This window comes from Scardinius erythrophthalmus (assembly GCF_964197995.2).
Source record: "Scardinius erythrophthalmus genome assembly, chromosome: 17".
NCBI lineage: Eukaryota > Metazoa > Chordata > Actinopteri > Cypriniformes > Leuciscidae > Scardinius > Scardinius erythrophthalmus.
This window is the reverse complement of record NC_138237.1, coordinates 40,810,421-40,834,714: the sequence shown is the minus strand read 5'-3', so window position 1 is coordinate 40,834,714 and position 24,294 is coordinate 40,810,421. Positions and strand designations below refer to the sequence as shown.

The 24,294-nt window shown below is 39.5% G+C and overlaps 1 protein-coding gene across 2 annotated transcripts in view; it reads right to left on the bottom strand.

The window, feature by feature from the left end:
* Positions 1–24,294, bottom strand: part of acsl6 (acyl-CoA synthetase long chain family member 6) — a 123,300-nt gene that overhangs the window by 13,586 nt on the left and 85,420 nt on the right. For both annotated transcript variants that reach the window (XM_081391013.1, XM_081391012.1), the window contains exons 4-12: positions 22,134–22,198; positions 21,952–22,053; positions 14,873–14,972; positions 14,287–14,465; positions 12,506–12,538; positions 10,977–11,028; positions 3,162–3,235; positions 2,992–3,069; positions 1,397–1,531 (exon numbers count right to left, since the gene is read on the bottom strand). In XM_081391013.1, coding sequence (XP_081247139.1) covers positions 1,397–1,531; positions 2,992–3,069; positions 3,162–3,235; positions 10,977–11,028; positions 12,506–12,538; positions 14,287–14,465; positions 14,873–14,972; positions 21,952–22,053; positions 22,134–22,198 — 818 coding nt within the window. The remainder of the gene's footprint in view (positions 1–1,396; positions 1,532–2,991; positions 3,070–3,161; positions 3,236–10,976; positions 11,029–12,505; positions 12,539–14,286; positions 14,466–14,872; positions 14,973–21,951; positions 22,054–22,133; positions 22,199–24,294) is intronic.

Here is a 24,294-nt window from a genome sequence, read left to right as displayed (position 1 = left end):
CAAATAAGTCAGATAGAATAAATGCGTATTTGGCGTGCTGTCCGAGGAGAGGGCGGGCTCGGTATTTGGCCCGAACCCAGAGTACTCCCCCCGTATTCCTGGCTGTGAAAGAACAAGCCAAGAGTGAGGAGTCGGGGTGGTGGAGGGATGCTGAAAACTGTCAAGGAAGTTAGATGAGTTGACAGAGTGAATATATATATGCTTCCTCTCATGCTGATAGGGTAGACATGGTAATTGTTTGATGAGTTGATTGATTGATTGATTGCTTGATTATTTGAACGTGCTCCTCCCGAACTTTGTTAATAAAACATCATATAATAAAAATCTTCACAATTACAATAGGTTTTCAGCACTTCGTGCTTGAGCCCCTAATAATGTGGATAGATGGCGTATGGAGACGGTCCAGAGAAACGCAAGGGTCCGAGAACGCTGCCAGCTGTGGTGGGGAAAATGCGTGTTCTTTACAGAAAATGAAGGGTTCTGCAACTTTCGGGTGCGAAGGGAAACATTACATATATTTGCAATGTACTTCGCACTCGACTGTATCGCACAACCACACTCAGTTCTGGAGAAGAGGGGGAATAATGACAGTGGGGGGGGGTTGTGTGACGTCCACCTGTGAATGCAGACACGATGGCTGGATTGCGTTAACATTACACTCAGATCCGATCACAAAGCGTCCTTGACTCCCTCCGAACCAGGACACGCTGATCGGATAACATCCCCATCAGAAGCCGGTTTACACTGGTCTTTATATGTGTATGTGGACAACATCGGGCACAGGTCGCATGTTAATGCCAAGTGTAAACGCAGCCTAAGAAAACACGGCTCTGACTGAAAACAAGAGTCCATGTGGTGTGAGAGTCTGACAATCACACGAGTGTGTTCCCAAACACCAGCATCCCAACGCAAGCGAACATGATAGCGTAACTGTGTTTCGTCTGACGCTCAGAGACAAACTCATTTATGATGGAGCGAAAGAAAGCCAGATTGCAGAAATTAGTTTATTACTGATATTTTGTGCCAGGAAGTGATGATTTTGTTCTCTTGAACACATGGGATGGAAATGCTGCTCTATTCAAAAAGGTTTCATGCCATATTCCAATTTTGCAAGTTAAATTCCCAACTTTGAATGGAAGCACCACTACTGTGTCTTCAGCAAGAGCTGGACTGACCCTGAGGGACGGAGAGGCTTCATGACCTGCGCTGTTTGCCGTTAATAAAAAACTGTTCTAATCGAAATCAACTGGTTTTAATCAAGTCAAAAATATTATGAACATCACTTAAATCAGGCAGAAACAGCTCTTTCCACAATGCAGATGATGCTATATGCATTATAGTGAAGAACGGATAGGCCATCTCTCTGTGAATGTGTCTGATCGGTGCGACGGCTCACCTTGTCATACATGCGGTTCAGGAGACGCGGCACCACGGGAAATATCGTGGGTCTGAGAGCCTTCATGTCGTCAGGAAGAAGACGGATATCGCCTTGGAAAAAGCCAATCCTCCCACCATGGCAGATCACCACGGACTGGAATGAAGGGAACATGAGACAATACACTTAGAACAAAACCTGAACTGAACTGAGCTGAATAAAGACTCTTACAGATGAAATTAAACTGGTCTCATAATTAATGAATTTTGCAACTTTAAAGTTCCTGTTAAAGGAGAACTCCGGTCAATTTTAACATTGAGCTCATTTTTTTGTACATTTGGAGTGCTGTCAATACAGAGAACAACGACAAAAATCGGTGTTGCCTACACCGAGTTATTCTATTTTTTAAAATTTGCACCCTGTTGACTTCAATGGGGCAAGTACTAAACCTGCTTTTAGGCTCTTAACATCCTTGATGTGTCATTACAAGTGCACAGAAAATGTGAGTGATTCCTTCAGAGTGAACACGAGTGGATCTGACTGCAGTAGATGTGAAAGAAATGTATAAAAATGATGTTATTTAAGCCAGCGCAAATACCTGTGTTTACATCCTGTTTTCGGTTGAAGTCCAAAGTAGTCGACTGCAGAGTTCACGCGCGTGATCATCGGTAACTAAACCTATGCGCGTGAACTCGACAATCGACTACTTTGGACTTCAGCCAAAAACAGGATGTAAACACAGGTATTTGCGCTGGCTTAAATAACATCATTTTTATACATTTCTTTCACATCTACTGCAGTCAGATCCACTCGTGTTCACTCAGAAGGAATCACTCACATTTTCTGTGCACTTGTAATGACACATCAAGGATGTTAAGAGGCTAAAAGCAGGTTTAGTACTTGCCCCATTGAAGTCAACAGGGTGCAAATTTTAAAAATAGAATAACTCGGTGTAGGCAACACCGATTTTTGTAGTTGTTCTCTGTATTGACAGCACTCCAAATGTACAATAAAATGAGCTCAATGTTAAAATTGACCGGAGTTCTCCTTTAATGAAGCTGCTTTGAAACGATCTGTAGGAATGAAGCCTTCATGCACTGGTTGTGTTGGTCTGGCGTTGTGCTGATTTCATCTAAGTGTAGCGTTCACCAGAACAGAAACACGACTCAATACTTCTGTCTGAAACACGACAACCTTCACACACTTCAGACCTATCTTTAGCTCCGGCTGTTACACTCCACAGAAGAGCAGAGAGAAAACAGCTGTGGTTTTAGATCATTCCAGCTGTGTTAAAGCAGTGAGGAAATCAACTCTGCGGCTCTTTTAAGAGATTGAGATCAGTGGGTCACATTAGGCCATGGCCATGAAGCGCCTGGGAAAGAGGAAGTGCACACTCGTCCAGTGTGTGTGTGTGTGTGTGTGTGTGTGTGTGTGTGTGTGCGCGTGTGTGTGTGTGTGTAGGTGTGGTTGCATGTCCTTGTTAGTGCTCACGGTCGGCCCACTGCCAGACTGTAACCTGATCCAGCAGAAGAGCTGAGGACGTGTGTGTGTGTCTCATTGGATGAGCAGTGTTGAGCTCCTGCAGTGTAAAGAGCATCTTCTCACGCGGGTCTCACCTCAATCAACCTCTCGAACATGTGAGCAAGAGGCAGGAAGGAAATGAGAACGTCGTCTTGATTCGGAAAGATGACTTTCTGCAGACAGACACACAGAGAGGCTGCGGTTAGTCAGATCGCTGTCTGCCGACACACTCCAGCAGTCGCTCGTGTGTACAGAAATCACTCACATCTGTCACTTTCAGAAAGCCAGCAAAGTCTGCGACAACGTTGCCGTGGGTCAGCATCACTCCCTTCGGATCTCCTGCAACACACACACACACACACACACTTTATAAACAGGAGAATAACAGTAATGTTGTGAAGTTAAGATAATAGTGTCAGTACTGAGCTCAGTGTTGTCTTTTCCACAGTGATGTCAGTCTTTCAATCGCCTGCTGATTTTCATATGTGTAGTTTTATGATAGCATTAAGGCTGTAATGCTTTATAGTATCATTCAGATACTATAATAGCCTTTTGTTTTCATTTTAAGTTTAAGTTTAGTTAAAGTGTTTGGTCACACTGCAGGTGTCTTTATGAGCTTATTGTGTTGAAAACACTTGGATCAACACCATCTCAGCCATTCAGAACCAGCTTACGTTTTGTTTATTGGTGGCTAATCCGTTCGACGGGTTTAAATGGAGGTCCTTCATCATGAGTTTCTTTTAAAAATCATATTTTTTGTTCAATTCAAATCGTAGGAATTGATTGGAATTCCCCAGCTGGTGCAATAGTAGCGTTCCCGTGAGGTCGGGTTGGGTGGATATGGGTCAGGACAGTTTTAGTTTTAGTCATTTTAAACTATGTGAAAATTAGAAATGTTTCCTTGCCAACTAGCTGAAAGACTAAGTTTAAGGTTTTTTATATTTTAGTTTAGTTTAGTTTAGTTTAGTTTTGGTCATGTTAGTTTAGTTTAGTTTAGTTTAGTTTAGTTTAGTTTAGTTTTGGTCATGTTAGTTTAGTTTAGTTTAGTTTAGTTTAGTTTAGTTTAGTTTAGTTTAGTTTAGTTTTGGTCATGTTAGTTTAGTTTAGTTTAGTTTAGTTTAGTTTAGTTTAGTTTAGTTTAGTTTAGTTTAGTTTAGTTTAGATCAGTTTTGGTCATGTTTAGTTTAGTTTAGTTTAGTTTAGTTTAGTTTAGTTTAGTTTAGTTTAGTTTAGTTTAGTTTAGTTTAGGTCAGTTTTGGTCAGTTTAGTTTAGTTTAGTTTAGTTTAGTTTAGTTTAGTTTAGTTTAGTTTAGGTCAGTTTTGGTCAGTTTTGGTCATGTTAGTTTAGTTTAGTTTAGTTTAGTTTAGTTTAGTTTAGTTTAGTTTAGTTTAGGTCAGTTTTGGTTAGTTTAGTTTAGTTTAGTTTAGTTTAGTTTAGTTTAGTTTAGTTTAGTTTAGGTCAGTTTTGGTCATGTTAGTTTAGTTTAGTTTAGTTTAGTTTAGTTTAGTTTAGTTCAGTTTTGGTCATGTTAGTTTAGTTTAGTTTAGTTTAGTTTAGGGTTAGGTTATGTTAGATCAGGTTAGGTTTGTGTAAGGTAAGGTTATGTTAGGTCAGGTTAGGTTAGGGTTTAGGGTTAGGGTTAGGTCAGGTTAGGGTTAACCTGTGGCAGAAGAGAATGTGGATCTGCGTTGACTCACCTGTGGTTCCACTGGGTTAGGGTTTAGGGTTAGGGTTAGGTTTGGTTAGGTTATGTTAGGTCCGGTTAGGGTTAGGGTTAGCGTCAGGGGCCTGTACCATGAAGGTAGCTGAACAAACTCGGGGTTACAGGACTGGTTTTGAGTTGACAAAACCAAACCGATGCTATCAGGCTTTATTGGTACCATGATGCAGCTCATCAACTTTCTCTGTCAACTCAGGCTTAGATCCTTAAGCTATGATTACTCCACGCGCACGTGCACATAAAAGAGTGACGTCGACACTGAACAACCAATCGCGGGTAGAGCGAGAGCGATATATTTTTTCGAGGAGGAGCAAGAGATAATCATTCATAATTACGATTAATTTAAATATGTATGTCAAGCTCGAAACAATACGGTTTCTGCTGCCAAAGCAAGAGAAGACTGTTGGAGAAAGTGTGCTGATTGTTAATGTGTAAGTTAAACAAATACGTTCTATATTTATGTAAAATTATATATGAATGTGTAGCCTATATGTGCAATATAGCCTATAGCCTATTTTTATAATATATAAAAATGTGTATGTACTAAGAAAGATTAATATTCATTGATTTTTAGATGCAAAGTCTTGAACTAGACTGCACACTATAGGAGTCTTGAACTAGACTGCACACTATAGGAGTCTTGAACTAGACTGCACACTATAGGAGTCTTGAACTAGACTGCACACTATAGGAGACTTGAACTAGACTGCACACTAAAGGAGTCTTGAACTAGACTGCACACTATAGGAGACTTGAACTAGACTGCACACTAAAGGAGTCTTGAACTAGACTGCACACTATAGGAGACTTGAACTAGACTGCACACTATAGGAGACTTGAACTAGACTGCACACTAAAGGAGTCTTGAACTAGACTGCACACTAAAGGAGTCTTGAACTAGACTGCACACTATAGGAGACTTGAACTAGACTGCACACTAAAGGAGTCTTGAACTAGACTGCACACTATAGGAGACTTGAACTAGACTGCACACTAAAGGAGACTTGAACTAGACTGCACACTATAGGAGACTTGAACTAGACTGCACACTAAAGGAGTCTTGAACTAGACTGCACACTATAGGAGACTTGAACTAGACTGCACACTAAAGGAGTCTTGAACTAGACTGCACACTAAAGGAGTCTTGAACTAGACTGCACACTAAAGGAGACTTGAACTAGACTGCACACTAAAGGAGTCTTGAACTAGACTTCACACTAAAGGAGTCTTGAACTAGACTGCACACTAAAGGAGTCTCGAACTAGACTGCACACTAAAGGAGACTTGAACTAGACTGCACACTAAAGGAGACTTGAACTAGACTGCACACTAAAGGAGTCTTGAACTAGACTGCACACTATAGGAGACTTGAACTAGACTGCACACTATAGGAGACTTGAACTAGACTGTTCACTAAAGGAGACTTGAACTAGACTGTACACTAAAGGAGACTTGAACTAGACTGCACTCTAAAGGAGTCTTGAACTAGACTGCACACTAAAGGAGTCTTGAACTAGACTGCACACTAAAGGAGTCTCGAACTAGACTGCACACTAAAGGAGACTTGAACTAGACTGCACACTAAAGGAGACTTGAACTAGACTGCACACTAAAGGAGTCTTGAACTAGACTGCACACTATAGGAGACTTGAACTAGACTGTTCACTAAAGGAGTCTTGAACTAGACTGTTCACTAAAGGAGACTTGAACTAGACTGCACACTAAAGGAGTCTTGAACTAGACTGCACACTAAAGGAGACTTGAACTAGACTGCACACTAAAGGAGACTTGAACTAGACTGCACACTATAGGAGACTTGAACTAGACTGCACACTAAAGGAGTCTTGAACTAGACTGCACACTAAAGGAGACTTGAACTAGACTGCACACTAAAGGAGTCTTGAACTAGACTGCACACTAAAGGAGACTTGAACTAGACTGCACACTAAAGGAGACTTGAACTAGACTGCACACTATAGGAGACTTGAACTAGACTGCACACTAAAGGAGTCTTGAACTAGACTGCACACTAAAGAAGACTTGAACTAGACTGCACACTAAAGGAGTCTTGAACTAGACTGCACACTAAAGGAGACTTGAACTAGACTGCACACTAAAGGAGTCTTGAACTAGACTGCACACTATAGGAGACTTGAACTAGACTGCACACTAAAGGAGTCTTGAACTAGACTGCACACTAAAGGAGACTTGAACTAGACTGTTCACTATAGGAGACTTGAACTAGACTGCACACTAAAGGAGTCTTGAACTAGACTGCACACTAAAGGAGTCTTGAACTAGACTGCACACTAAAGGAGTCTTGAACTAGACTGCACACTAAAGGAGACTTGAACTAGACTGTTCACTAAAGGAGTCTTGAACTAGACTGCACACTAAAGGAGACGAACTAGACTGTTCACTAAAGGAGACTTGAACTAGACTGCACACTAAAGGAGTCTTGAACTAGACTGCACACTAAAGGAGACTCGAACTAGACTGCACACTAAAGGAGTCTTGAACTAGACTGCACACTAAAGGAGACTTGAACTAGACTGTTCACTAAAGGAGACTTGAACTAGACTGCACACTAAAGGAGTCTTGAACTAGACTGCACACTAAAGGAGACTTGAACTAGACTGCACACTAAAGGAGTCTTGAACTAGACTGCACACTATAGGAGACTTGAACTAGACTGCACACTAAAGGAGTCTTGAACTAGACTGCACACTAAAGGAGACTTGAACTAGACTGCACACTAAAGGAGACTTGAACTAGACTGCACACTAAAGGAGTCTTGAACTAGACTGCACACTAAAGGAGTCTTGAACTAGACTGCACACTAAAGGAGTCTTGAACTAGACTGCACACTAAAGGAGTCTTGAACTAGACTGCACACTAAAGGAGTCTTGAACTAGACTGCACACTAAAGGAGTCTTGAACTAGACTGCACACTAAAGGAGTCTTGAACTAGACTGCACACTAAAGGAGTCTTGAACTAGACTGCACACTAAAGGAGTCTTGAACTAGACTGTACACTAAAGGAGTCTTGAACTAGACTGCACACTAAAGGAGACTTGAACTAGACTGTTCACTAAAGGAGTCTTGAACTAGACTGCACACTAAAGGAGACTTGAACTAGACTGCACACTAAAGGAGTCTTGAACTAGACTGCACACTAAAGGAGTCTTGAACTAGACTGCACACTAAAGGAGTTTTGAACTAGACTGCTCACTAAAGGAGTCTTGAACTAGACTGCACACTAAAGGAGTCTTGAACTAGACTGCACACTAAAGGAGTCTTGAACTAGACTGTTCACTAAAGGAGTCTTGAACTAGACTGTTCACTAAAGGAGTCTCGAACTAGACTGCACACTAAAGGAGTCTTGAACTAGACTGCACACTAAAGGAGTCTTGAACTAGACTGTTCACTAAAGGAGTCTTGAACTAGACTGCACACTAAAGGAGTCTTGAACTAGACTGCACACTAAAGGAGTCTTGAACTAGACTGCACACTAAAGGAGACTTGAACTAGACTGTTCACTAAAGGAGTCTTGAACTAGACTGCACACTAAAGGAGTCTTGAACTAGACTGCTCACTATAGGAGACTCGAGCTAGACTGCTCACTAAAGGAGTCTTGAACTAGACTGCACACTAAAGGAGTCTTGAACTAGACTGTTCACTAAAGGAGTCTTGAACTAGACTGTTCACTAAAGGAGTCTCGAACTAGACTGCACACTAAAGGAGTCTTGAACTAGACTGCACACTAAAGGAGTCTTGAACTAGACTGTTCACTAAAGGAGTCTTGAACTAGACTGCACACTAAAGGAGTCTTGAACTAGACTGCACACTAAAGGAGACTTGAACTAGACTGTTCACTAAAGGAGTCTTGAACTAGACTGCACACTAAAGGAGTCTTGAACTAGACTGCACACTAAAAGAGACTTGAACTAGACTGCACACTAAAGGAGTCTTGAACTAGACTGTTCACTATAGGAGTCTTGAACTAGACTGTTCACTATAGGAGTCTTGAACTAGACTGTTCACTATAGGAGTCTTGAACTAGACTGTTCACTATAGGAGTCTTGAACTAGACTGTTCACTATAGGAGTCTTGAACTAGACTGTTCACTAAAGGAGTCTCAAACTAGACTGCTCACTAAAGGAGTCTTGAACTAGACTGCACACTAAAGGAGTCTTGAACTAGACTGTTCACTAAAGGAGTCTTGAACTAGACTGCACACTAAAGGAGTCTTGAACTAGACCAGGGATCAGCAACTCCGGTCCTGGAGGGCCACTGTCCTGCAGAGTTTAGCTTCAGCCCTGATAAAAACTCACCTGCCTGTATCTATCTAGTAATCCTGAAAACACTGATTGCCTTGTTCAGGTGTGTTTAATTAGGGTTGGAGCTAAACTCTGCAGGACAGTGGCCCTCCAGGACCGGAGTTGCTGATCCCTGAACTAGACTGTTCACTATAGGAGTCTTGAACTAGACTGTTCACTATAGGAGTCTTGAACTAGACTGTTCACTAAAGGAGTCTTGAACTAGACTGCACACTAAAGGAGTCTTGAACTAGACTGTTCACTATAGGAGTCTTGAACTAGACTGCTCACTATAGGAGACTCGAGCTAGACTGCACACTAAAGGAGCTGGACTGAGCTGAGGAGGCTCCAAAAAACAAACAAACAAAAAAACAAATTGGAGATCAAACAGCTGGATAAAACTGATCTCAGTATGTGAACTTATTTAACCAAGAAACACTTTAGTATGAATATTTATTAATGCAACTTTCTCTTGCTCTCTTTCTCCCTCCCATCCCATAAAACCAATAAAACAGTCTGAGACCTATCTGCAGTTTCAATGTGCTTTTATTAAGTGTAATATTGTATGGTAATTGCCTCTACATCTGCACCGGGTGGTCCGCTCTGGTGACTCTGAAGTGCCGAACAGTTGAAATGTGCCTTTAGGAGGCCAAAGGTCGTCTCTGTCTTCACTCTGGTTTTACTGAGGGCCACACTGAAGCGGTGCTGTGGCCCTGTCTGAGGGTCATGATAGGGGGTTATTGTGTAGGTTTCTCTATCTCAGTTCAAATTAACAGTGTTTTGTACTGTACCAAATTTAACTTGCTTTCCTCAAAGCGCTGACACAGACTCACGGAAAATTCGTGAGACAAGCACTGGAGCCAGGCCATTTGGCATCCAAACTTGATCATATGTTCATGACCACAAGTCGTCTGCAGATGAAATGTTTAGTAGATCATTGTTATATCTGTTAATGTTACTATTAATTTAAAGATTCATCTCACAGAAAATAATCATCTCACATATTCACATCATCTCTACCTGAACATTAAGGCTGTGATAGGACTTCCTATTAACATAATCTGCCTCATGTTCCCCTAGAGCAGTGGAGATTGGAGCAATAGACTGCATACATGTTGCAATGACTTGGGAATCCTATCATAAGATTAACAGAATAATAATAAAGATTTAAAATAATTCTTAACATGTATTATATTGTATAGTACACTTGTGAAATTTGCTTTTTGAAAAAAAAAAGTGTTCATGTGATGTCACCCTATCAATATATCTTACTGGCACTTTTATAAAAGCCCTCTTTTATGGACATGGTCGATAAATGTCCGGGGAACACTATTAATGAAACTATTCATGTACTCCTGCAGAGCGAGGACCACCTTACGAATGGTTCGACAAACCGTGTTTTCCCCTAGCTTCTGTGCGTCACCCACCGTGCAAGAATGTACCACTTGCAAAAAAAACCACAATATTTGCGGTACAGTAAGAGCATGAATTCGACGTGTTAAATTCTTTATGTGCGGCTCAAGAAGTTTGAATAAGACATTCCTTCCGCGGAAAATCTGTATCTTTCATACAAGTAACTATCAGTTAAGGCAAGGGGATTTTGTCTGGCTAAAAACTCTTTCTCTATGAAGTGCTCGTCAAACAATTTGCGCTGAGATGTCCACCGGATTTGGAAGAAAAGGTGAAGTCATTGCAACAGACACTGGGAATAAGTTACGTCACCTATATGTTTCTTTACTCTCAGCTGATTGGTCAGACTTCAGTCTGAGATCTCGAATCCAGAACATAACCTGCCCCGGAGCAGGTTAGCCGTGCAGCGTAAGATACCATGGCAACGAACACCGATTAAAGCCGAGCTACTTTCATAGTACCTAAAACCCAGGGTTGGCGGAAACTAAACTGAAACATAGCTGGCTAGCCACCTAATCCGGCTTCATGGTATAGGCCCCAGGTTAGGTTAGGTTAGGTTAGGTTAGGTTAGGTTAGGTTAGGTTAGGGTTAACCTGTGGCAGAAGAGAATGTGGATCTGCGTTGACTCACCTGTGGTTCCACTGGTGAAGCAGACGATGGACAGGTCATCTGGTGCCGGCGGCTACGAGAACACATTAAACTGTTACTGGACACATCTAGCTAGTGCTCAACAAGATCAGTGTCAATGAAGTGCACAGATCAAAATACTGAAGAGCTAATGAGAGTCAGACACACAAGCAACTTTACACTGGCATTCATGCATTATGCATTTAACATTTTTAACACACAATACAACAACAAAAAGAAACGTGAGGGCAGGTAAGGGTGTCTTCAGACGTGAGTGTAGTACCACTCCTGACCTCAAGGGGCAGACTATCTCAGACTATCCCAGAGGCTACAGAGACTTTAGGAGAGTTAGCACTCATCTACCACATGACCTCAGAGGCCTTCCTGTCTGATCAATCTAGCAATAAATCAAATGAAAGGAAAACGAAATATGAGGAAAAATATGTGAACAGTGGACAGATGATGTTGGGCGGCAGGTGTCACCTGACTCATGTATATTACATGACAATAAAAACATCAATAGAAGTGACATCAAAAAGAAATGTTTTCATAATGACTACTTTTTTCATCCAATTTTTTTATATATTACATTTGTAGGATGTTTGTAAAACAAATCTTATAACAAATCTATTGGTTAAAGTTGTCATAATCTGTTCCAGTTTGGACTATTAGGCTGTTTTCAGACTGCAGCAAATCAGATTTCTTCTCAAATCAGATCTTTTCTGGCAGACTGTCCGCAAATAAGATTTGTGTGTCCAGACATAACTAACTTATGTGCATGGGTAGCTTTGGTAAGAACGCAGGCGTACACACGTATGTGACGAGACTTTCAGAACAAACAGAGGACAAACAGAGCTGCATCAACCCGCTCTTCAGATAGGTGCCCTGTCGAGTCCAGTTTTGCCGTTATTGTTGTGTGTCGCATTAAGAGTGAGACAAGAGACAATTTGAAATCCAATTTGATCAGCCAGAGCGCCCGGACTGAGATGCATCTGAAAAAATCTGATTGGAATCGCATTTCAAATCACCTCCTAATGTGATTTGTATCGAATTTCATGTGTTTTTTTTTTTTTTGTCCTCCAGACTTTCAAAAACCCATCTGGATTGTCTGAACGTGCCTCAATGTATACTCCTTATTTTCATGTGATTCCTTTCCGTTTCCTGTGTTCGCTTCAGCAGTTGGTTGTCATGGAGACTAATTATGCTGCGCACCTGTTTCTTGTTGAGTTGTGTATTTAAGTCTCTGATCAGTGTTGTCTGTAAAGATTTTGTGGTTCTTCCTCTCTGGATTATCCTGCTTTTTTTGTTATGTTTAATAAAGTGTTAAAGCTACAGTCATTTTTTCATCAACCTACACTGTAAAAAGTGCTAACCTGCAATCGTTACCATTAAGAGCTATGTCTACCTGATTTAATTGATGGTATAAAGTAATGTATTCAGGTTGATTCTGTTTTTGACTTTAGTTGTACCATGTTTCAGTGATCAGTTTATTCATCCAAACACTGGTAGAGAAGTGATAGTTCCTCACTCACCACTGGTTTCCTGTAGTGATCTCGACCCATAGCCTGGAAACAACAGGAAGATTTTAACCAACATCATTCTGTGCTCTTCTTCAAGCAACAGCATCAATACAGTTTGCCCACATTGTTCATGTTATTCATCTCCACACACTGACAGGAAACAGGCGTTTAGTGAACATAGGTCGGTCACGGCTGGTTTGAATGCGGTTGTTTGCAGCAAATGTAAAGAGTCTGTACTGCAAGCTGAAGCCTGTCTCGATGAAACCGCATTCTGGAATGCTTTCTTCCTCTGACAGATTGTCCTGATATACTACCAAGGAAGTCTGCAGTGCTGAAAACAACCCTCAAAAATGAACCATGGCCACGTCCCTCTGTTGAACTCAATGATTCCTTATGGGACAACCAACAGACAATGTTGGAGGAAGTTACTGTTAAAAGTAATGCATTACAATATTGCGTTACTTCCTAAAAAGGAACTAATAATGTTCCTTACTTAATAATGTTAATAATTACTTAATTATGTTACTTACTTTCTATGAAAAGTAATCGAGTTACGTTTTCTCACCTGGGATGGGCTTGCTTTTTAAAATAACAACAAATATTTTTTTTTGTCAAATGTAAAGGCCCTTCCTTTCACCGCAGAAGTGGAGTGTATAAGCTTCAGGCTGAATGAAGCGTACAGTAGAGGGCGCCGCTCAAACAAACCTTTCAGCTGCTGCAGTTCTGGACCACAGAAGAAGAACGTTCAACACTCTTACTTCAGCAATAAAAACAGATGGAAATAAATAATAATAATAATAATAATTCATTACATTCATTAATAAAGCACAAATGGGACATTTATCTCAAGTGATCTTTGCTTAAACATGTGGTTGAATTGAATCATTGGAGGTCAGCAGCAAAGACATTAAATACATAAAGTATATTTGTGTTACTTAACATATTTAATAATTGCAGGTTTGCGTTCTGAGTTTTGATATTTGGTTTGATATTCTGAGTTTGCATTTCACTGTTTTCATTCATTTTGAGGAATATAGAACACACACAACATCTGCACTTACTACCCCCAACACTGCCAGGAGATATATTTCTTACCAGTAACTAAAGGAAATATGATGAAGCTGAATGAGGACTCAACCTTCAAAATGACTGCCATAAAACAATCATAACAGTGGTCATTTCTTGACATGCGTCTGGCTTCTCTATGGCGCGTTCATGAAGGACCCGTTCAGTCGTTCATGTACGACTGCATCAGTCCTCATTTACTCCCATCATATGGGAAAAAGCAGATAGGATATTCTTCATATATTCAGAAACTAACAATCCCTTTGCCAATAAATCAATCTAAACCAGTGGTTCTCAATCCTTTTGACTACGATTGTGAAAAACAATATTTTGAAGAAATGTATGTACTATTATGACAAAGCTGCTAAATTATTTATATTATTATTTATAGAAACTAGGAGTGGCAATATATTACAATCATTAAATTAAATAATGATAATGGTCTTCATGTTTTACATTACCATTGAATTTACATGACTTTTCTAGTTGTAATTATTTTAACTCACAAATAGCCATTCTACACAAAAATATTATGTATGTTTGTAAATGTTATTTACACGTTTAAAATGCCCTCGTCCAGGGTATCCGGTTTGTCCAAGAGAAGCTGGTTCTGAAAAATTAATGGTAGTTAAATGCTAATTAAATAAGAAATATGACTGTGATGGTGACTGTGGTTGAGAAGCACTGGTTTAAACTGAATGGTAAAAGCGTGATGAAGTCCTTCTCACCTCCACATCTTTCAGGGCCTGGATGTGAACGCCACACTTCTGTCCTTCTTCCACCAGCTGAGCTTCAAACTCATCCATGAGGATGATCATCTTCAGACCGGGCGTCTCTCTTCTCTGGACATTTCCCAGAAGCACTGTGGCTTTCTCTGGTTTATCACAGATTACTGTGGCGATTTCAGCTGGAAAACAAACACTTCACAGTTAAAGACGGAAAGAGCCCTTTTAAAAATAAAGGTTCTTCATTGGCATTGAACCTTTTGTCACGGGTGGTTGCTGGCAGACAAATGAGGAAGATGTAATATCCAATACGAAGGTTTATTAACAACAGATCCAACAGAAAGGCAAACGGATAGGAACACCGGACACTGACCTCAAACAGAACTGAACATATATACAGGTGTTAATGATGCCGACTGATGAGTGCGCAGCTGAATGTAATGTCTGTGACAACAAATGTGAATGTGACACCATTAACCTCTTTCCATCGCACAAAAGGTTCTTTATGCTGGAAAATGGTTCTTTAGGTTATTACAATGAGTGACAGTGATGGTTCTTCGCTGAGAAGAGTGTGTGTGAATGTGCTGACCCGTGTTGATGATGTAGCGGATTGCGTCGGGTCCGAGTGTGTCGTAAAGCGGCACCACCACCATAGAGTATGAGTAGCACGCCAGCTCAGAGATGATCCACTGAAAGACAAAAAGAAGCGCTTCATGAGTGTCCTGCTATTAAAGAAGTGGTTCACTTTAAAATGAAAATTAGCCCATGATTTACTCACCCTCCAGTCATCCTAGGTGTATATATGACATTCTTCTTTCAGACAAATACATTCAGAGTTATATTAATAAATGTCCTGGCTCCTCCAAGCTTTATAATGGCAGTGGATTGCAACCAACAGAATGAAGCTCAGAAAAGTGCATCTATCCATGATAAATGTGCATCTATCCATGATAAATGTGCATCTATCCATGATAAAAGTGCATCTATTCATCATAAAAGTGCATCTATCCATCATAAAAGTGCATCTATCCATGATAAAAGTGCATCTATCCATGATAAATGTGCATCTATCCATGATAAATGTGCATCTATCCATGATAAAAGTGCATCTATTCATCATAAAAGTGCATCTATCCATCATAAAAGTGCATCTATCCATGATAAAAGTGCATCTATCCATGATAAATGTGCATCTATCCATGATAAATGTGCATCTATCCATGATAAAAGTGCATCTATTCATCATAAAAGTGCATCTATCCATCATAAAAGTGCATCTATCCATCATAAGTGCATCTATCCATGATAAAAGTGCATCTATCCATAATAAAAGTGCATCTATCCATCATAAAAGTGCATCTATCCATCATAAGTGCATCTATCCATGATAAAAGTGCATCTATCCATGATAAAAGTGCATCTATCCATGATAAAAGTGCATCTATCATCATAAAAGTGCATCTATCCATGATAAAAGTGCATCTATCCATCATAAAAGTGCATCTATCCATGATAAAAGTGCATCTATCATCATAAAAGTGCATCTATCCATGATAAAAGTGCATCTATCCATGATAAAAGTGCATCTATCCATCATAAAAGTGCATCTATCCATGATAAAAGTGCATCTATCCATCATAAAAGTGCATCTATCCATGATAAAAGTGCATCTATCATCATAAAAGTGCATCTATCCATGATAAAAGTGCATCTATCATCATAAAAGTGCATCTATCCATCATAAAAGTGCATCTATCCATCATAACTGCATCTATCCATGATAAAAGTGCATCTATCATCATAAAAGTGCATCTATCCATCATAAGTGCATCTATCCATCATAAAAGTGCATCTATCCATGATAAGAGTGCATCTATCCATCATAAAAGTGCATCTATCCATCATAAAAGTGCATCTATCATCATAAAAGTGCATCTATTCATCATAAAAGTGCATCTATCCATCATAAAAGTGCATCTATTCATCATAAAAGTGCATCTATCCATGATAAAAGTGCATCTATCATCATAAAAGTGCATCTATCCATGATAAAAGTGCATCTATCATCATAAAAGTGCATCTATCCATCATATTAGTGCATATATCCATCATAAGTGCATCTATCCATCATAAAAGTGCATCTATCCATGATAAAAGTGCATCTATCCATGATAAAAGTGCATCTATCATCATAAAAGTGCATCTATCCATGATAAAAGTGCATCTATCCATCATAAAAGTGCATCTATCCATGATAAAAGTGCATCTATCATCATAAAAGTGCATCTATCCATGATAAAAGTGCATCTATCCATGATAAAAGTGCATCTATCCATCATAAAAGTGCATCTATCCATGATAAAAGTGCATCTATCCATCATAAAAGTGCATCTATCCATGATAAAAGTGCATCTATCATCATAAAAGTGCATCTATCCATGATAAAAGTGCATCTATCATCATAAAAGTGCATCTATCCATCATAAAAGTGCATCTATCCATCATAACTGCATCTATCCATGATAAAAGTGCATCTATCATCATAAAAGTGCATCTATCCATCATAAGTGCATCTATCCATCATAAAAGTGCATCTATCCATGATAAGAGTGCATCTATCCATCATAAAAGTGCATCTATCCATCATAAAAGTGCATCTATCATCATAAAAGTGCATCTATTCATCATAAAAGTGCATCTATCCATCATAAAAGTGCATCTATTCATCATAAAAGTGCATCTATCCATGATAAAAGTGCATCTATCATCATAAAAGTGCATCTATCCATGATAAAAGTGCATCTATCATCATAAAAGTGCATCTATCCATCATATTAGTGCATATATCCATCATAAGTGCATCTATCCATCATAAAAGTGCATCTATCCATGATAAAAGTGCATCTATCCATCATAAGTGCATCTATCCATCATAAAAGTGCATCTATCATCATAAAAGTGCATCTATCCATGATAAAAGTGCATCTATCATCATAAAAGTGCATCTATCCATCATATTAGTGCATATATCCGTCATAAGTGCATCTATCCATCATAAAAGTGCATCTATCCATGATAAAAGTGCATCTATCCATGATAAAAGTGCATCTATCATCATAAAAGTGCATCTATCCATCATAAGTGCATCTATCCATCATAAAAGTGCATCTATCCATGATAAAAGTGCATCTATCCATGATAAAAGTGCATCTATCCATGATAAAAGTGCATCTATCCATCATAAAAGTGCATCTATCCATGATAAAAGTGCATCTATCCATGATAAAAGTGCATCTATCCATGATAAAAGTGCATCTATCATCATAAAAGTGCATCTATCCATCATAAAAGTGCATCTATCATCATAAAAGTGCATCTATCCATGATAAAAGTGCATCTATCCATGATAAAAGTGCATCTATCCATGATAAAAGTGCATCTATCATCATAAAAGTGCATCTATCCATCATAAAAGTGCATCTATCATCATATAAGTGCATCTATCCATGATAAAAGTGCATCTATCCATCATAAAAGTGCATCTATCCATGATAAAAGTGCATCTATCCATGATAAAAGTGCATCTATCCATGATAAAAGTGCATCTATCCATGATAAAAGTGCATCTATCATCATAAAAGTGCATCTATCCATCATAAAAGTGCATCTATCCATGATAAAAGTGCATCTATCCATGATAAAAGTGCATCTATCATCATAAAAGTGCATCTGTCCATGATAAAAGTGCATCTATCATCATAAAAGTGCATCTGTCCATGATAAAAGTGCATCTATCCATGATAAAAGTGCATCTATCATCATAAAAGTGCATCTGTCCATGATAAAAGTGCATCTATCATCATAAAAGTGCATCTGTCCATGATAAAAGTGCATCTATCATCATAAAAGTGCATCTATCCATGATAAAAGTGCATCTATCATCATAAAAGTGCATCTATCCATGATAAAAGTGCATCTATCCATCATAAAAGTGCATCTATCCATGATAAAAGTGCATCTATCATCATAAAAGTGCATCTATCCATGATAAAAGTGCATCTATCATCATAAAAGTGCATCTATCCATGATAAAAGTGCATCTATCCATCATAAAAGTGCATCTATCCATCATAAAAGTGCATCTATCCATCATAAGTGCATCTATCCATGATAAAAGTGCATCTATCATCATAAAAGTGCATCTATCCATCATAAGTGCATCTATCCATCATAAAAGTGCATCTATCCATGATAAGAGTGCATCTATCCATCATAAAAGTGCATCTATCCATGATAAAAGTGCATCTATCCATGATAAAAGTGCATCTATCATCATAAAAGTGCATCTATCATCATAAAAGTGCATCTATTCATCATAAAAGTGCATCTATCCATCATAAAAGTGCATCTATTCATCATAAAAGTGCATCTATCCATGATAAAAGTGCATCTATCATCATAAAAGTGCATCTATCCATGATAAAAGTGCATCTATCATCATAAAAGTGCATCTATCCATCATATTAGTGCATATATCCATCATAAGTGCATCTATCCATCATAAAAGTGCATCTATCCATGATAAAAGTGCATCTATCCATCATCAAAGTGCATCTATCATCATAAAAGTGCATCTATCCATGATAAAAGTGCATCTATCATCATAAAAGTGCATCTATCCATCATATTAGTGCATATATCCATCATAAGTGCATCTATCCATCATAAAAGTGCATCTATCCATGATAAAAGTGCATCTATCCATGATAAAAGTGCATCTATCATCATAAAAGTGCATCTATCCATCATAAGTGCATCTATCCATCATAAAAGTGCATCTATCCATGATAAAAGTGCATCTATCCATGATAAAAGTGCATCTATCCATGATAAAAGTGCATCTATCCATCATAAAAGTGCATCTATCCATGATAAAAGTGCATCTATCCATGATAAAAGTGCATCTATCCATGATAAAAGTGCATCTATCCATGATAAAAGTGCATCTATCATCATAAAAGTGCATCTATCCATCATAAAAGTGCATCTATCATCATAAAAGTGCATCTATCCATGATAAAAGTGCATCTATCCATGATAAAAGTGCATCTATCATCATAAAAGTGCATCTATCCATCATAAAAGTGCATCTATCATCATATAAGTGCATCTATCCATGATAAAAGTGCATCTATCCATCATAAAAGTGCATCTATCCATGATAAAAGTGCATCTATCCATGATAAAAGTGCATCTATCATCATAAAAGTGCATCTATCCATGATAAAAGTGCATCTATCCATGATAAAAGTGCATCTATCATCATAAAAGTGCATCTATCCATGATAAAAGTGCATCTATCCATGATAAAAGTGCATCTATCCATGATTAAAGTGCATCTATCATCATAAAGGTGCATCTGTCCATGATAAAAGTGCATCTATCATCATAAAAGTGCATCTGTCCATGATAAAAGTGCATCTATCATCATAAAAGTGCATCTATCCATGATAAAAGTGCATCTATCATCATAAAAGTGCATCTGTCCATGATAAAAGTGCATCTATCCATGATAAAAGTGCATCTATCATCATAAAAGTGCATCTGTCCATGATAAAAGTGCATCTATCCATGATAAAAGTGCATCTATCATCATAAAAGTGCATCTATCCATGATAAAAGTGCATCTATCCATGATAAAAGTGCATCTATCATCATAAAAGTGCATCTGTCCATGATAAAAGTGCATCTATCATCATAAAAGTGCATCTATCCATGATAAAAGTGCATCTATCATCATAAAAGTGCATCTGTCCATGATAAAAGTGCATCTATCCATGATAAAAGTGCATCTATCATCATAAAAGTGCATCTGTCCATGATAAAAGTGCATCTATCATCATAAAAGTGAATCTGTCCATGATAAAAGTGCATCTATCCATCATAAAAGTGCATCTATCATCATAAAAGTGCATCTATCCATGATAAAAGTGCATCTATCCATGATAAAAGTGCATCTATCCATGATAAAAGTGCATCTATCCATGATAAAAGTGCATCTATCCATGATAAAAGTGCATCTATCATCATAAAAGTGCATCTATCCATCATAAAAGTGCATCTATCATCATAAAAGTGCATCTATCCATGATAAAAGTGCATCTATCCATGATAAAAGTGCATCTATCATCATAAAAGTGCATCTATCCATCATAAAAGTGCATCTATCCATGATAAAAGTGCATCTATCCATCATAAAAGTGCATCTATCCATGATAAAAGTGCATCTATCCATGATAAAAGTGCATCTATCCATGATAAAAGTGCATCTATCATCATAAAAGTGCATCTGTCCATCATAAAAGTGCATCTATCCATGATAAAAGTGCATCTATCCATGATAAAAGTGCATCTATCCATGATAAAAGTGCATCTATCCATGATAAAAGTGCATCTATCCATGATAAAAGTGCATCTATCATCATAAAAGTGCATCTGTCCATCATAAAAGTGCATCTATCCATGATAAAAGTGCATCTATCCATGATAAAAGTGCATCTATCAATCATAAAAGTGCATCTATTATCATAAAAGTGCATCTATCCATGATAAAAGTGCATCTATCCGTGATAAAAGTGCATCTATCCATGATAAAAGTGCATCTATCCATCATAAAAGTGCATCTATCCATGATAAAAGTGCATCTATCCATGATAAAAGTGCATCTATCCATGATAAAAGTGCATCTATCATCATAAAAGTGCATCTATCCATCATAAAAGTGCATCTATCGTCATAAAAGTGCATCTATCCATGATAAAAGTGCATCTATCCATGATAAAAGTGCATCTATCATCATAAAAGTGCATCTATCGTCATAAAAGTGCATCTGTCCATCATAAAAGTGCATCTATCCATGATAAAAAATGCATCTATCCATGATAAAAGTGCATTTATCATCATAAAAGTGCATCTATCCATCATAAAAGTGCATCTATCCATGATAAAAGTGCATCTATCCATGATAAAAGTGCATCTATCCATGATAAAAGTGCATCTATCATCATAAAAGTGCATCTGTCCATCATAAAAGTGCATCTGTCCATCATAAATGAACTCCAAACGGCTCCGGGGGGTTAATAAAGGCCTTCTGAAGCAAAACGAGTTTGTGTAAGAAAAATATTCATATTTAAAACTTTATAACGTAAAATGCTAGCTTCATACACAGTCTACTGACGGCTAAAGTGCAACTTACGACATCAGAGGTAGCGTAGTGCATCATGGCGTAGCGTAAATCAGCAGTGCGTCGCATTACTCGTATAAGTTGTGCTTGTATGTTTCTTTGGCCAGAAGCTAGTTATTGTACTTTATGAAGTTTTAAATATTAATATTTTTCTTACACATGGATGGATGCACTTTTATTATGGATAGATCCACATTTATCATGGATAGATGCACTTTTCTGAGCTTCAATCTGTTGGTTGCAATCCACTGCCATTATAAAGCTTGGAAGAGCCAGGTCATTTATTAATATAACTCTTATTGTATTCATCTGAAAGAAGAATGTCATATACACCTAGGATGACTTGATGGTGAGAAAATCATGGGCTAATTTGAATTTTAAAGTGAACTGCTCTTTTAGGAGGATGGTGTTTGGGGGTGTTTTACCTCAGGCCTGTTCTGCGCGAACACCCCGATGAACTGAGCCGTATTGGGCTGACATCCCTGAGACAACAGACCCGAGCCCAAGTCTTCTGCCCTGCGGAACACCTGCGGGACACACACACACACACAGTTCAGACTGCATCGGACCATCGCTTACACACACCACACAACACTCCTACACTCACCTCTTTATAGGACAGCCATTTGTAGGGTTGATTGGGGAGTCTGGAGCCTAGAAACGGTCCATCACCTGCTCAGAACATCAGAAGTGAGAGAGAGACGTCAGATCCGATCATCTCAAACACGACGCTCACAACATCAGCTAACCATGATCCATACCTCTAAAGCATTATTCATCTTAGTTCATGTTAATCTCAACATTTACTAATACATGATCAAAAGTTGCATCTGTTTACATTGTTTAATGGACCTGAGCAAACATGAACTAACAATAAACAGTTGTATTTTTATTAACTAACGCTAACAAAGCTTAAGAAATACTGTAAAAAATGCTTGTTGTTAATTAATGCGTTAACTATAATAAAGTGTTTCCCATACGACCCTTTATTCTCTGTTCAACAGTGGTTTCTATGTAAATATACAGTGTTTAATTCAGTGCTGTTGGTCTGGTGCAAGTAAAGTGTGTGTGGTTACAGGAAGCAGTAATTCATCACGCGGTGAAGTCGAGCTCAGGGTTAAAATTAAACGGTGGCCTTCAGAATGTCATGCACTCTTATATATATATACTGTGGCGGGAGGAGCAAACGACAGACACAGAGGGAGTGGTGTCAGCTCCGCACTATCTTCCTGGACCCACGAGGACACCAGTGTGCAAGCACAGGGAAGAGAGCGGTGTCTCGAGGAGAGGCGCTCAGCGTTTAACAGCGGCGGTGATGAGGCTTCATTCTCGTCAGGTGTGCCTCATCACACACTGCCAATCCCTCCTCTCCAATCACACACACACTCATCACGTGCCTCATCACACACTGCCAATCCCTCCTCTCCAATCACACACACACTCATCACGTGCCTCATCACACACCGCCAATCCCTCCTCTCCAATCACACACACACTCATCACGTGCCTCATCACACACCGCCAATCCCTCCTCTCCAATCACACACACACTCATCACGTGCCTCATCACACACCGCCAATCCCTCCTCTCCAATCACACACACACTCATCACGTGCCTCATCACACACCGCCAATCCCTCCTCTCCAATCACACACACACTCATCACGTGCCTCATCACACACTGCCAATCCCTCCTCTCCAATCACACACACACTCATCACGTGCCTCATCACACACCGCCAATCCCTCCTCTCCAATCACACACACACTCATCACGTGCCTCATCACACACCGCCAATCCCTCCTCTCCAATCACACACACACTCCTCACGTGCCTCATCACACACTGCCAATCCCTCCTCTCCAATCACACACACACTCATCACGTGCCTCATCACACACTGCCAATCCCTCCTCTCCAATCACACACACACTCATCACGTGCCTCATCACACACTGCCAATCCCTCCTCTCCAATCACACACACACTCATCACGTGCCTCATCACACACCGCCAATCCCTCCTCTCCAATCACACACACACTCATCACGTGCCTCATCACACACTGCCAATCCCTCCTCTCCAATCACACACACACTCATCACGTGCCTCATCACACACCGCCAATCCCTCCTCTCCAATCACACACACACTCATCACGTGCCTCATCACACACTGCCAATCCCTCCTCTCCAATCACACACACACTCATCACGTGCCTCATCACACACCGCCAATCCCTCCTCTCCAATCACACACACACTCCTCACGTGCCTCATCACACACTGCCAATCCCTCCTCTCCAATCACACACACACTCATCACGTGCCTCATCACACACTGCCAATCCCTCCTCTCCAATCACACACACACTCATCACGTGCCTCATCACACACCGCCAATCCCTCCTCTCCAATCACACACACACTCATCACGTGCCTCATCACACACTGCCAATCCCTCCTCTCCAATCACACACACACTCATCACGTGCCTCATCACACACTGCCAATCCCTCCTCTCCAATCACACACACACTCATCACGTGCCTCATCACACACCGCCAATCCCTCCTCTCCAATCACACACACACTCATCACGTGCCTCATCACACACCGCCAATCCCTCCTCTCCAATCACACACACACTCATCACGTGCCTCATCACACACCGCCAATCCCTCCTCTCCAATCACACACACACTCATCACGTGCCTCATCACACACCGCCAATCCCTCCTCTCCAATCACACACACTCATCACGT